This window comes from Myodes glareolus, chromosome 25, assembly GCF_982192425.1.
Source record: "Myodes glareolus chromosome 25, mMyoGla1.1, whole genome shotgun sequence".
In the NCBI taxonomy this organism is placed as follows: domain Eukaryota; kingdom Metazoa; phylum Chordata; class Mammalia; order Rodentia; family Cricetidae; genus Myodes; species Myodes glareolus.
Window position 1 is genome coordinate 5,091,691 of NC_142050.1, and position 15,975 is coordinate 5,107,665.

The 15,975-nt window shown below is 44.1% G+C and overlaps 1 protein-coding gene across 3 annotated transcripts in view; it reads right to left on the reverse strand.

Moving 5' to 3' along the window:
- Window positions 1-15,975, reverse strand: part of Slc25a13 (solute carrier family 25 member 13) — a 176,074-nt gene that overhangs the window by 130,612 nt on the left and 29,487 nt on the right. For 2 of the 3 annotated variants that reach the window (XM_087901791.1, XM_087901789.1), the window contains exon 3: window positions 7,324-7,466. In XM_087901791.1, the coding sequence (XP_087757917.1) occupies window positions 7,324-7,466 (143 nt within the window). Of the gene's footprint in view, window positions 1-7,323; window positions 7,467-14,940; window positions 15,063-15,975 lie in introns of those variants that run through there. The other variant, XM_087901792.1, reaches the window with a different exon arrangement.

Below are 15,975 nucleotides of genomic sequence, written 5' to 3' on the forward strand. Positions count from 1 at the left end.
AGAGTGTTTGCCTAACATCCACAAGGCCCTGTGTTCAGTGCCCAGCACTAGGCACCTCCCTGCCCCCCCCCAAAAAAACCAGAAAATAAATATGTTCTACAGTCTAATTGTTCCCTGTGTGTCCCATACCTGTATGGACTGCCTCCTACTCTAGAGTCTTCACAGCTGAAACCTCATCCCTTGCTACACCTAACCTTTCTTATCTATGCCAGGGCTGGAGCAGCAGACATGTAAGAAAAACACCCAGTCCTGCCATGTTTTTTGAAGGTGGACTATTTCCCATAGAGTTGTGTATTTACACTTGGTCACCAGCTGGTGGTGCTGCCTTGGGAGGTCATGGAACCTTCTGGGATTGTGGACAGACTACCAAACTTAAGTGAGTCACTTGGCAAGCCTCGAAGGTGGTATTTACTTCTGATCTTGTTCCATCAACTTCTGAACAAGCTGTGCCTAGAGCTCCTGCCCCCGCAGACGGCACTACCACAGACATGCCCAGTTACCATACCCTCGCTGCCAAATAGACGCTGTCTCCTGAAACACAAACCCAAATAAACCCTTCCTCTTTTAAGCTGCTTCCGCCACAGTGATGAAAAAGGCAGCTAGTACATATAGTAAGAGGTCTTTGGCTCGGTTTTAGGATGATGTCCAGGTGGACGCTCGGGTGGTTTCTGCGCAGTCTTGCTGTTCCCTCATCCACACATCCTAGTCAAGACGTTCACGAAAGAGGAAAAAAAAAAAATCAATGACGTCTTCCTAAACCTCACCAGCAGTCTCCAGCCCAGCACTCCAGTCTCTCTCTACCTTCCTTTCCACTGGTTTCCTAGCCAGCAATCGACAAACCTGTGGGTTCTGGGACACCTTAGCAGTCTATAAATTGCTTGGACCCCAGTAAGCTTTTACTTATATAGATCATATCTACTATACTAGTAGAAATTAAAACTGAGGGGTTTTAAGTGTGTATATTAATTCATTAAAAAAGAAATCCAAGAAGGGCAGTGGTACATGCCGGGCAGATCTCTGTACATTCAAGGCCAGCTTGATCTATAGAGTAAGTTCTGGGACAGCCAAGGATACACAGGGAAACCCTTTCTCAAAGAAACTTAAAAGAAGAGGAGGAAGGAGAAATCCATTACATCAGTGGTTCTCAACCTTCCTAATGCTGCGGCCCCGTTAGTACATCCTCATGTTGTGATGACCTCAACCATAAAATTTCTTTCGTTGCTACTTCATAACTGTCATTTTGCTACTATTACGAATTATGTATACCTTTGTTTTCCAATGATGTTACATTACCCCTGTGAAAGGTTCCTTCGAAGCTAAAGGGGTCATGACCCACAGGTTGATAACATCTGTATTACATGGTAATATAAACATTTGTTTGAAAAATAGCTGTTTTTGACTGGGTGGTGGTTGCACACACCTTTAATCCCAGCACTTGAGAGGCAGAGGCAGGTGGATCTTAGTGAGTTCAAGGACAGTCTGGTCAACAAATCGAGCTCCAGGACAGCTAAGACGGTTAGAAACCTTGTCTTAAAAAAAAGAAATCCAAAAAAAAAATGGAAAAAGGAAAGAAAGAAAGAAAGGAAGGAAGGAAGGAAGGAAGGAAGGAAGGAAGGAAGGAAGGAAGGAAGAAAGAAAGGGAAAGAAAAATGTCTGTTTTTAAAAAAAGGCTGACAAAAGCACATTTAATTCTGAAAGTTTTTTTAACATCTCAGTGGAAAACCACTGTCTTCGGTCTGTGGTGATACGCTCTTCAAGTTGAAGGCTCATACAGATTCAAAATGAAAAAAGGAAGCAGGGTCGTAATGGTCCTTTCCGGACACTGAGGTGTCACCCTCTGCTGTGCCATCAGAAGCAACACTAACAAGCAGCTAGTTCTTAGGGATCCATGGCAGCGTGGAAGTGGAAGCTCCGTGGATCTTTCCTGCTGTTACCTTGACACCCAGGCAGTTTTGCTTGAGCAGATCCTTTATTCAGCTGGAGTTTTTTTACAGCAGGTCTTGGCCAACTAAAAATACTGCCCCCTAGGTTATGTGGATCTTCTGAACATTGGGGATATTTCATTACCATATTTAAAAGGCTACTTTCATTAATGTTATTACCAGTAACATTAGGAAAGTCTTTACTATCCAAAAACTGTCACATGAAAAAATTTAATTATTATAAAATAATTCATTCTTGGGGAATATTAACTCAAAACTGATCATTTTCCCTCAACCATCAAATTACAGCAAGCATAAGTGTATTAAGTTCTTATGTGTACATCCCCCACTTAGTTGCTCAATGTATGCTCAAGACCTTGAGAAAAGTCAGTAACTTTCATCCTTCAGCAACATTCAAGAGTGAAAACACTGCCGTGGCCGCTGTTCCAGTGCGATAACGAGAAAGGTAACTCGGTGCCTTGGCATCTGTCTTGTTCCACTCAGCCTGCTAGAACAAACTCACGAACAAAAGTTTGGCTGACAATTCTGCAGATCAAGAGACGCCGGTAGATTTAGTGTCTGGTGGAGACCTGTGCCACACAGACAGCACCTTCTGTTTTCCCTAGATGGTGGGAGGCGTGAACAGGTTCCTTCAAGCCTCCATAAAAAAGTCACTAATCCCATCCAGGAGGCACAGCCTGTGTATCCACTTCTCCAAAGCCCCGCCTTTTAGATTCGTAGCTGTGGGGTCAGGTTTCCGCATGAATCTGGGGCCATTTTGACCTCCTCCGTCTGAGAGACAGCTGCTCAGTGCCACCAACATAAGAAGCGTGTGCTGCACGCCCTCCTTTGTACAGGGACAGTTCTCACCACCTAGACTCTTGAAAAGATCATTGGGCTTCCAGGGCTCCACCGGCCACACTTGTTCTAGAATTCTCCATGTTCTTACAAAGAAGCCAATTTCCTAGTGTAGACCAAAATGACTTTGCTTTCCTACCTCCATGATGGATTTGCTCGGCTCTCCACAGACTCCTGCCCATCACAAGCCTTCCTTAGCAGTCCGTGTGCAAAAGAGCCTCCTGTGACCTCCGTTTCCCCTCTAGCCATGGCCATTTCTTACCCTGCCCCTCCAGAAAAATGCTCCCAAAGAGGGCTTGGGGGAGTAAGAGGAGAAGGGGGAGCAGTAGGTACATATGAATGAGATGTGAAATCAGTACCTAGTCATTAATCAACCCTTTCAGGAATTAAAAAGAAAAATAAGAGCCCGGCATCTGACATTCCTCAAGATTTTCAAATGCATCAGCAACATAATACCACCAACCTTTTTAAAAATCCTTTTTAATTTACGCCTTGTAGACAGCGTCTAGCCACCACATTGCATGCACCCCTATGATTTCAGACATCAAATATTAAACATGGAGTGAGTAATGCAAAAATAAAGGGGGTTAATCAGGCATCCACAGAAAGAGAAAGAAAATAACGCTGATTCAATGAGAGCTCTTAATGAGGCCTTTTGTTTTGGTAGATTAATTTGGGAGTCTGATGACTACGAAGAACATTTAAGCTCCTCGGTTTGACTGGTGATGATTATTATCAAGGCTTTTTTTTTAATTAAAAAGATGCCTTTGCTTAATTCTGTAGATTATGAATTTCAGGTGTTTGCCTGAAATGCATGTCCACCGTCATTAGCAGGCAGAAAGGTGTCCTCTGCTGAATGGGCTGACTCCACAGACAGGGGCAGCGCAGCCTGTGAGCAGCTGATGTTTAAATACATTACCCTAATACTCTTTAAGCACTGCCAATTGTAAACCTCATTAACTCCCAGCGTGTGGCCAAGGCCTGGATTTCTTCACCACAGCCTCACAAAGTGAAAACAGGTATATAAAAATGATTTTATCCTCAACACTATTATATCCTCCTCCACCCTGGGAAGGATTTAAAAGGCTATGTTTTCGTCACTAAGAAGGAAGCGGTGAACATGGGAAAAGAACAAAACACTTTGCACCAGCCACATGTCCCTTGTTCTCTACCTTTTCTGCCCCCCTACAATCCTCAGGCTGGAGTGCTGGCCCAGGGCTGAGAACAATAAAATGGGGGTGGGGACTGACAAAGAGGTAGTCTCTACCTTGGGCCCATCTCGGACACCAGGGTATCTGACACTCTCAAGTCTGCCCTCACAGAACACATCTTCTCGGAGGACTCAGGCTTCTATACCCAAGACGGAAAGCATGAACAGTTGGCCGTCTGTGTCCATGGGCCCTAAATCTAAATGTTTAACCAACCATTACAGCTAGCAAACACTCAGAAAAGGAAATGCACCCATACTGAACAGGGGCTTTCTTGTCGTTAAACAATGTGAGAGAAAACTATCTACACAGCATTGCATTGTGTTCGCTACTAAGTCATCTGATGATGACTTAAACCACAGTGGAAAACATGATAGGTTCGATGTAAGAACCACAGACAGCACTCTTGAGAAGGAGCATGGGCAGACTTTGACTGGATCCTGTGAGGGCCCTCAAACCAGCTGCATGGCCATCAAGGAACAACTGTCTGTGGGAAAGTTATATGCGATCCTAGCAAGCCAATGAGATATTCCAGTCACCTGAGCCCCCTGACAGGAAGGGCTCAGCATCTATTGCAGGCAGCCAGCTAAAAGAAATCACTCACTAACCCCAGCTCATCCCAGCCCCACTTAGCCATGAAGATTTTTTTGTCTTTGCTTGCTCTCATGAGATAATCACTACAATCAGAAATGTGTTGTAAAGCTCATGAGGACCAATGTAAGATTTCCACCTGGTTCTTAGGAGATAAGAAGTATGAGCTATATATGAAAATTACACTTAGATGACAGACCACAGTTTCCATCCTAATCAAAAGCCAGTCACCACCAAGTCTAAAAGACCCATCAGAAGCCATACACACCAGCAGCTGGTAGGATGTGGCGCACCACACTCCATGCGCTAACCATGCAGTTTGTGAACCAGGTAAGAGGCTGGAGACTGAAACACACAAAGACTCACAGACAGAGACACAGGTCATCCTTGATGCCCGAATGCCCCAAGAATGCCCCCTTTATTGTGTCCAGGGGCAACTTATATAGGGAAAGCCATGCCCCAGCCAAACCCACCAGAAACCATTCCCCTGCCATCAGGAACTCCTGAGGGTCTCGTGCTCAGAGCATCTGTCGGCACTCAGATCAGGGAAAAACAAGTTGTTTACAAGAAATTCAGGATCTGAGGGTTCACAGCTCGCAACAGTAGGACACCCTGCTTAGTTACATGGCTTGGCTAATGGGGTCTGGGCCCTGAGAAGTCCTGAAACCCATCTCTTCTCCCTCCTCAGATGTAAAAGCCTCCCTCACTCAGGAAGACCCCAAACCAGAGGCCTCCAGCCCCAGGCATTCAAAATCTCTTTTTATCTCCCTCAAGGGCCTTCAAAAATTGATTAAATCCATCCTTAAATCGATTAAGACAGTAGAACAAAGGAAAATCTAAACACAACAAAGAGTATCAATAGGAATTCTTCTGCCCTGCAAGAAACCATGCCAACTTCCTGATTCAAACTAGCCTTGGGTGACTCTCCACAGCTTGTGGAGAATCCCATCCTCAGAGTTAAGGACTCCTTACATGGTCTAGACATGGCCTCTTCTCCCACCAGTATACTGTACCCCAGATATGCTAGACTCACATCCAGGCAGGGAGGCCCTGCTTTCAACTCTGCCGCTGAGTGCAACCCCAAGTCAGACGATGGCCGCTGCTTAACAGAACGCTGATCAGTGAAAAGGTACCATTGGGCAAAAAGGGGATGTTTTTCATAGATAAAGCTGGTCATTGACCAACGAAAATTCTTTAGAACTATAGGCTTCCCAATTTCCCAGAGACAAAACTGTTGCAATCCATTACAACACAGTCAGTGTTTTAAAGAAATGGCTGCGCTCCCACGATCACTACAACATTAGTTACAATAGCCAAGATGATGTCAACTCAAACATCTATCAATGGATGAGTGGATTAAGAATTTGCTGTAAACAGCTAATGGAATAGTACCCGACCTTAAGAAAGAAATTCTATCACATATGACAATGTAGACGAACCTGGAAGACATGACATTAAGTGAAATAAGCCAGGCATAGAAAAACAAAGGTCGCAACTTCTCACCTATAAGCAGAATCTAAAATCATCAGAATCCATGAAAGCAGACAGTACAGAATGGTGATTACCAGGGTCTGGCATAGGGAGGAAGCATCAAGGTGACTTACATTCAAAGAACAAAGTATTTTCAAAAGACAGTTTGGATACTGTGGGGCTATGATTAAAAACACACCTGAAAATTGCTAAGGGAAGTTTAAATGTTCTGAATACAAAACCAAAAGAAGCACATAGTGTAAAGGGTATATTAACTAGGAAGATTAGTTCGTTCTACTATGAGTACTTGTAAATAATTGCAGATGATAAATATTTTTGTCACTTAAAAATATATAAAATAAGCTTTACAACAAATTGGAAGACTGAACATAGAAGGAATATATTCTATTATAGTTCAGAAACTCCAAAGTCCTAAATGAAGGTGTCAGCAAGGCCAGATGGGATCTCTCTCCAGAGATTCTAGGGAGCTCCATTTTAGGTTCATGCAGACTCGGGTGTCTGCAGGCTCTCCTGGTTGGGGATGCTTCACACAGACTTTAGCTCTGCAATCATATAACACTGGGGCCCTGTGTCGAATCTTCCTCTGCCCCCACCCTCAAAGACACTTGAGACGGGATTTAGGTTCACCCAGATAACTTTTTCAATTCAACATGTTTAATTACACAAGTCCAAGATTCCTCCATCAAATAAGGCCAGATTACCAATTCCAGAGAAGACACAGAGGAACACAAGGCAGGGGGACAGGCGAAGGGCGTCCGGCAGAGTGCCTGCTCAGGGCTATTCAACGGGGTCTCCAGCCAGGCAAAGGCTGCTTCCTTGGTAACTCGAAGTTATGAGATTTTTCTGTCTCTCATTTCAATGCCATTTTACCACATGTAAAAATTTAAAGACAATGTGGACAAAGGGAAAGACGAAAGAAATTATGTTCACAACGTCACATTGAAGTTCAAAATTTTACAGCCATCTTGAGATAAACAACATATATGTAAATACACTCATACATGTTCACACCACCTCATCATTTATAACAGTTTCATGCAGCTATAAACACGTCTTCAAAACATGGACTCACCAACTCTGAAACAATTCTTGAATGAATATTAAAGATATCATTTCTCAAATGATGGATGAATACATAGAAAAAACATTTTTGGAGCTATATAGGATGCATACATTTAGTGAGCTATTTATTATTAAGCAAAACAGCTGGAGTGAGCAGAAGACTTAAGGAAGCTAATTACAAGTGCACATACCCATCTTTGGTCTGATCCACCACACCGCTTAAAAGTTCCACAGTCTTTGGGTTGGGCTGGTTTTCTCCAAAAATATTCAGATACCGAGTGACAAAGTCATTGGGAGACATAAAAAATTCACCATTTTTTTCAATGCTTGCATACTATTTAAAAAAAAAAAAGAAGAAAAAGAGGTAAGAGACATTATTTAATATATCTGATTCTTAACAGTATATAATCATGCTCAATACTAAAAAGACCACAAACATTCAAAAGATAAAAATCATGTAAGTTAATGCCATCTTTAAAAGGCAATTATCACCCATCACTTCAAAGACAGAATTTAAATAGTCAAGTTTTATGCTTATCAGTAGCACTCAAGAGTGGCTTTTCCCCCATAAAGGAGACATTTGGTAATGTCTGATAACAATTTTGATCGTCATGACCTGGGGAAAGGGAAAGTTACTAGGGATCATAAAATAATGCCCACAAAGAGTCTCACTATGAAGTCCAGGTAGCCTCATACTCAGGAACTCCATACCTCAGTCTCCAAAGTGCTAGGTTCTGGGCACATGAGCTTAATAACAGGTCCTGCCTAAAGTAGGATCAAGTGGGAAGGATTGAATCCCCTTTCAGGAGGCTGTAGTGAAAGGCAGCTCCTACACCTTGTGTTCCTATGTAGGAAACCAAAGCCCAATGCAGTGCAAACACAAACAAAACTGAACCTTAGCCAACCTTAGTCAAGGGGACTCTGGCTTTCTATTTTAGCCAATCAAATCTATTTCCTTTATTTTGCTCCGATAAGCACTTTATAGAAGTTGCTCTCTCTACCCTCTTCTTGCTGGAGTCCCAGACGGCTTGGGGTCTGCCCAATTCCCGAGTCTTGGACTGTACAAATAACTCACTCAAATTCTAGCAGACCTGGGTTCATCTGTCAACAGATCATGGAGGCTTACAATCTCCGAGAAAAAAATGGCAGACTGAGCTGGAGTGCGGCCGGAAGCCACACAGTAGCTCCCTCTATCAGAAGCAGATTTAAACTGCTGCCTTCGCTCACGTCCTCTAACTCAGCACTACACAGGAACTCGCTGGCACAGGACTCGCCTCCGTGATGTTCTTCTAGGACTTGGCCCAGTTTAGGCAAAAGGGACGTGGCTGTGTCTTGTTGCGGGGACACCCAAGTTTTGGGAAATGCTGAGAATAAACATGAGGATGGCTGGCATTCTTGTGGGGCAGAAGCAAATTTCCTGTTTCCAAAAATAGAAGAGCAAAGGAGAGGAGAACAAGATGCCCGAGCATAGGGCTTCCTAGGGGATCAGAACCACACCAGCAGCCAGGGGTATGAGGCGCAATGACAGATTTTGTAATCCTACAGTTTTGGGCTGTGCCTGTTACCACCTGAAAGTTTTCTGGACTCTGATGCCTCATCTGTAAAATGGGTATAATAAGCTCCAATTGGCTGATGCATGAAGCAAACAAGATAATAATGAAATACAGTATGAACGATTACAAGAACATAATAAGCACACTTTTGTTTTTGTTTTTTAAATACATTTATGTATGTATGCATGTATGCATTTTATGCACATGCCACAGCATCCATGCGGAAACCATAGGGCAACTTGTGGGAGTCAGAAGTCTCCCTTCCACCCCTGAGTCCTGGGGGTGAAACTCAGGAAATCATGTTAGTGGCAAGCACCTTTATCCGCTGAGCCACTCCGCTGGCTCCTGTTTTTGCTATTGTAAAGGTCTTTTCTTTAATTCTCTGTTTCACTGAGTGGCATCTGCTGCTGGTGCGGCCCAAGTCAAGGATGTAACGAGGAGTCTCTTCGATCCAGTCCTGGCCACTGCCTACGGGAGGCCATGGGAAATGGTAGGGTTCCATCTTTGAAGCATGTTTCACAGAGAGAAAGTACAGAGAGAGATGGCCCATGATGCCACCATCCTTCAGCAGCATTTAGTTCAGGGCAGAGGGGATGTTGGCAGGAAAGAATTTACTGTAATTTTTTTTCCCCAAATGAGGACAAACAAGCTTGAAATGGAAGGGTATGTCTGTCACTGCTAATGACAGCAATCCTACGGTTTGGTTACACTAAGGTATAACCCTATGATAGTGATTAATTTACTTTAAAACACAATTTAACTTTTCTCCTGCTGGTCCACATTTAGATTATTTCCAGTTCGAGTTATTTTGTAAGGAAACCTAAGATAGCCATTCTTGTATATAACATTTGTACAAATTCCTGACTATTTTCAAAAACTAGACCCAGTAAAAGAAGAAATTGTTGCGTTACAGGACAGGAACTTGCCGGCAGCCGGCACTTATTATCCAACTGTTCTCCAGAAACGACTATACCAATCTACTCTGCCACCAACAGTGCGAGAAGATGCTCTCACCCCCTTCCAGGGTCAGATTTGTTTCAAATACTTTTTCGCTTTGACATTTTTATGTAATTGAGTCTAAAGGGCTTTTTCCCCCTTTGTAAATGCTTCTGTTCCTTTTCTGACCTTAGAAAGCTAGTCTTTTCTCAAGGCCAAATGCCAACATGGTTTCTCTCCTGGCTTTTGAGCATGTCTTTATTGACCTTTAGCATATCAGTGCCTTGTCTGTGTGTGGTCTGACACAAGGCTCTTCCAACTGTGGCTTCTTCCACTTCATCTATTGGTTGTTCCAGGCCCACAAACCAGTCTCTCCCTTCCCTATTCTTTGGGATGCAGGTTTTTCACTCATAAATTTTCATATGGTCACAAGAGAAGACATGGAGACGCAGGCTCCAACTGCAGCTTCAGTTCTGACAGGCTGGATGGCTTCCTGGGCCAGCGTGCACTCCGGAGCTGCCAGGAACATCACCATGAACACAGGATGGTCTGGCAGTTCTCAACAGTGGGAGATGGTCCAAGACCATCCTTTCTTGTTGACCTGTCTGTCCTTGCAAGAGAAGAGTGACTCTTACTTGCTACAACTGCAGGAAGGGCTCTGTCAAGACAGGACGTTTTGGCTGTATTTTCATTGTTGTTTCCGTAAATTCCCAGACTCCTCCAGTGTGTTTAAGAAATATTTTGAGTCAATGAAAGATTCATAATGCTGTATTACTTTCTCCCGGAGCTTTTCTTGGCCCTTCGAATTTTCCCCAAATGACCTTTGGAATCGTTGTGAAGCTGTGGACCCTAGACACATTTTTCACTGAAATGCAAGATCAGACTACAGTGAACTACACCACTAACACATACAATAGTGAAGGATAATGAATGCTGGCAAAAATGCAGAATACTCACCAGGCAGTGGTGGCACACGCCTTTAATCCCAGCACTAGGGAGGCAGAGGCAGGCAGATCTCTGTGAGTTTGAGGCCAGTCTGGTCTACAAGAGCTAGTTCCAGGACAGGCTCTAAAGCTACAGAGAAACCCTGTCTGGAAAAACCAAAAAACAAAACAAAAAAAGCAGAATCCTCCCACATGCTAGCTGTGTACAAATAAACTGATAGCCCTGGGAAAGGCCCGGGGGTCGAGAGAACTGGCTGCTCTTCCAGATGATCCGGGTTCAATTCCCAGAGCCCACAAGGCAGCTCACAGCTCCCTGAAACTCCCCTTGGGAAATCTGGCACCCTCACAGACATACATGCAGGCAAAACACCAATGCGTGTAAGAATGAATAAATATTTTTAAGTAGATATATCTAAATAAATAAATAACCTGACAAGCCATGTTAGGAAACCGCTGGGCAATGTCTACTATAACTACGCCTAAGGCAAATCACCACAGACTTGGAAGCAATTTCAATCAGAAGGAAATCTCCAACAAAAAAATGAGTTAGAACACCAAAAAAGTTAAGGTATTCACAACAAGTTGATTCATGTCAAAAATGTTTAAAAAAAAAAAAAAGAAAGAAAGAAGTCCAGATGATGCCCAACAGCTGGAAACATAATTTACTGCTATATTGTCAGTCACACAACAAAAACAACATAACAATGAGGATAAACTAGGTATGATGACATGTTAATTTGGATACAGAATACAGTTTTATTAAGCTTAGAACAGCCTCAACCAAAGCATGGATGACTCACTTTGGGATTCAAGTAAATATGTCAAAGGTTGTCTCTTGGACCATGAACTTAGACCAACACCGTAAAAGCATGTACAGGGGTGGGACAAAGACAGCTTGGTTGTCCTTGAGGAAGGAACGGGGTTGTGACCAGAGGAAGAGACTCTTAGAGCCGCCACATCTCTAGAACACCATTCATAGCTCTCTGGGAATATTTCAGACAGGGTTTCTCTGTGTAGCCCTCTCTGGCTGCCCTGGAACTCAGTCTGTAGACCAGGCTGGACTCGAACTCACAGAGATCGGCCTGCCTCTCTCTCCCAGTTTTTTGAGGGTAGTTTTAAGATGATGAAATGCACGCTTGGGAACACTGTTATAATTCTTTCAATTATTTTGTATTTCTGCTTACAGCACACTGAACGAGGACTCTGAGAGGAACCTGTCCCTGGCGTGCCAGCTCCACCGCTCCACGCTCCACAAGGACAAGAGTACTATCTGGCCTGCTCCCCGCTAGGTTAAGAAAAGCCTGGGAGTGATGACCTGGGTCAGAGCCCTTGTGACGCTGCCAGGAGTCACTCACTTCCTGGGGCTGAAGGGTAAATTCTCCTTGACATTCTCTTATCACCTGCCACTGATATTCGCTGTTATCAGGGATCACTGGCTTTCCCGTAACCGGGTCCACATTGTAAAAAACGAAAGTGTGCTTATTAACCGAGGATGTATATTACAGCACCAAGGTGAATTATAATAAGTGATGAACAAAGAAATAAATAGCAGAGTATGTGTGGAAGTGTACAAACAGATGTGACGAACATTCACTTAAAATGTAATCATATAGGTATTTGCTTTAAATTCTATTTGTGTTTGAAACTATCACAATAAAAAGTTAAAATTCAAAATTCAAGCATCCTAAGGCTTTCATTTAAATAACATACAATTTTTCCACTAACTGGAAAAGGGGGTGTTTTTTCAAAAATAATAGTCTAAATTGCTAACATAAATGTGGAAAACTATACTTCCACATTCCAACTCAAAATCCACGGACAAGAGAGCACAAATGGCAGCCTGCTTGCCTAGAAGGGACAGGGCAGAGTTCAAAAGGCAGCACCGTAAAAGTGGGGGCGGGGCAAGTCCTACTCTCCAGTGCTGCTAAGATGGCCAGCGAGAGGTGGCAACCAAACAGACAATTAGAGAACAACCAAATAAAGCACCAGACGTCAGTCACAGCTAGGAACAGCACAGTTTCAAAGCTTAGAGAGAAACAGCTATACGTAAAGGGACTCATGTTATACTGTAGGCGGGAACTAAACAAGGCAGTACTTTATTTACTGTATATGAAAACTGAAAGAGGGAGAGAGAGGGACATCTGTACGGTGAGATCCGCAGTCACAGCCTCCTAAATCTTCACCAATGATGAAAACTTACTGTAAGGAAAAAGACCCTCAAACAGAAGTTTTCCTCCAAACATTTCCTGGTGTATACCACACTTCTGTCGCCAGCCCAAAACTAAAATTCCATGTAGGGGCTGGAAAGATGGCAAACAGTTAAGAGCACTGACTGCTCTTCCAGAGGACCTGAGTTCAATTCCCAGAATCCATATGGCGGCTCACAACTGTCTGGACTGGTGGGACTGGACACCTTTACACAGACATGCACGCAGGCAAAACACCAACGCACATAAAATAAAAATAAATAAACTACTTTTTAAAATTCCACATATATCTCACTGTCACTGGGTGGTATACCCTCCTTCTCATGTCTGGCCCCTGTCCTATTCATTGTCTCAATTTCTGCAGATGACACATCTCATCCTCTGAAGCTCCCCCTTCCCAGTTCTGTGATGGGGTGTCTCTGTGCACACAGTAGACACAGCCACACAGCCAGCCCCCTCCACTATAAAAGGTCAGTCAGACTGGACACACCTTTAATCCCAATATAATACCTGGGAGGCAGAAGCAGGCAGATCTGTGAGTTCAAGATTAGCCTGGCCTACACAGTGAGTCTCCGGACTGTCAAGGCAATCTACTGAGACCCTGACTCCAAAGACCAATCGCTTTCAACTATTCCTTCAAAGTATCCCCGAGAAGCTACCTTCCTACTCACTGTTCCTGCAATCAAGAGCTTAATTGGGGCATCCAAAAGGGTCATTCTCAAGGTCAGCCACCTCAAGGTCAGCCATCTTACAGCCACAGAACGAGCCCAACCCCAAGCCCAGCCTCCCGGTGCTTAAAGTATTCAGAAAATTCAACACCCTGCACCTGTTGACTGTCACGGCTTCCACCTGTCGACTGTCACGGCAAGCTTGCAATGATGCCCACCCCAACCCTGCTTACTCCCATACCATTTACTGCATGGCACCCTCCCTAACAGTCATATTTTAAAAATTGCAGAATAAAACAAGTTCAGCCCAGAGAGGTTTTGGGAGAGGTCCCAAAACCTCCCTGGACCTCCACATGGTCCTCTTCTCTCGCGAACCTCCTCACGCTCTCCCTACCAGCCCCTCCCCTCTGCACACTGAACCCTTGCAGTGTGCTTACTTGGTCTCTTTACCTGCAGTGTGCTTGGAAGGCTGAGCTGCGCTAACCCGAGCTCCTCCCGGACAGTCGTTTACGTGTTTCTCCTTTGCTCACCCACGCCTAACATCCTTTATAGCACTTGATTTCAATGGCAAATCTCTGTAAATTAACATGAAGCTACAGCAAAGGTGCTACACAGAAAATCTTCACAATATTGGGATTAAAGCCAAAACTGACTGTCTGGAGTTCAACTTCCACATCCAGATAAAACCTTGGCTACCAGTCAGACAATGGTGGCGAACATTCAAGGCTAGCCTGGTCTACAGAGTGAGTTTCAGGAGAGGCTCCAAAGTCACATAGAGAAATCCTGTTTCAAAACCATAAATAAACAAACAAACAAACAAACAAAACAAAACAACCTTGTCCTCCACTTTCCCCAAGAATGGCCTTCAAGGTGAATGTTTTACCCCAGCATATTGCAAATCAAGTACAGCACCCCAGTCACTCTCTAACCATTGTCCAAAACTGGACCACTAAATCATGGTGTCCATGATACTTACTTTGTTTGAAAAAAACTTCACATACTTCTCTAGCTAATAAACGCCTATTCTTTCTAAAGCCCAGCTCAAACCTTGTTTCTGCCCCTTTGATGACCCTCCACAGGAAGACGTAACTGGTCTCACAAAATCTCCCGGCAAATTAATGTTGTGTCCTACTGATCAACTATATCAAGGTTCTGTCTTCTTAAACACACACAGTGAAATATTTAAGGACAGGAGTCATGATTTATCTAACAGACAAACTCAAAGAGGGGTGGGCACACAAGATTGAGTTTCACTTCTCTCAAAATCATGCAGTACAAAGCCAGAAGCACGGACACTTCCTTTCTCTAGGAGCCAGCTCTCTTCCCCCAGCTGCTCAGGTCCATGGCTCTCTCATCTCCAGGACTGCCGACGCCCCACGACCCAGACACCTATCCAGAGCTCAGATGGGGCTTCTTTCCATGCTTCCTACAGCAACAGAACCCTTCCTCCTGCCTAGTTCCGCGGAGAGTCGGCTGAGACATTTCCCACAAAGCGCTTACTAGAGAGAAGATCAAGTCAGAAAAACTCATGAAGAGAAAAAGACACAGCAGACGGCTCTGCAGAGCATCAGCTGCTCAGCCCTCCAGGTCCAGCCTGACAGCCATGGCGTCTCTTTCTCCTTTTACCCCTTCCTTCACCACAACCATCATCGACACCAGACAGTAAATAGGAGTTCCTCAGTGTGCTGAGCCGAGGTGGATTTGGGTTGGTCCCACACTGTTCCGTCCTGATGAGGTCACCAGACCCTGTGCCAGATCCGAAAATCCCTTCTACAAACTGCTGATTTTGTTTTCTTCGTTTACCCATCTCCTCCCCCTCATCCAAAAGTCACGTAGTCTCCTAACTAGTGCCAAAGATTACAAGCCCATCTGCATAGAACCCCACCCCCATTCTGTGGTCGGTCAGAGCTCCGACCCTCCCTGGGGATTTCCCTGGGTCAGCTGGAGTCATCTCTCCAGTCCCCAGACATTAACTTAAGGAAGGCATATGTTTTCTTGAATTCCATCACTGGGGACCCTTTTCTACCGTACAGTATTCTGTACTGGTTCTTCTGGGCTACAAGCAAATGTAAAAGGGGAGGGGGGAGGGGGGTGGGGTGGAAGTGTGTGTATAAGGTGTATATAAATTCCAAACATCCTTGCAAACTTAACCTTCTTTCCTTCTTGGAAAATGTCTATATTCAATTTTTCTTTTGGGATTTTTGTGTTTCGTGCGTGCGTGTGTGTGTGTGTGTGTGTGTGTGTGTGTGTGCGTGTCTTAACTATTTATTTTTTATGTATATGTCTGTGTGATTTACGTGCACCACATGCAAGTGCCCTCGATGTCCAGAGACTGATCGATGCACTGGAACTAGTTACAGGACGTTCTGAGCTGCCTGGAATGGGTGCTGGGACTGAATCTGGGCACTCTGAAAGAGCAGGAAGCAGCCACAAACTCTTAACCAAGGAGCCACCCCTTCTGCCCATTTTCCCTGTATTAGCATCATTTAATTTCAAGAATTTTACTGAGTCAATCTAAGCATGTCAGGTGCTTGG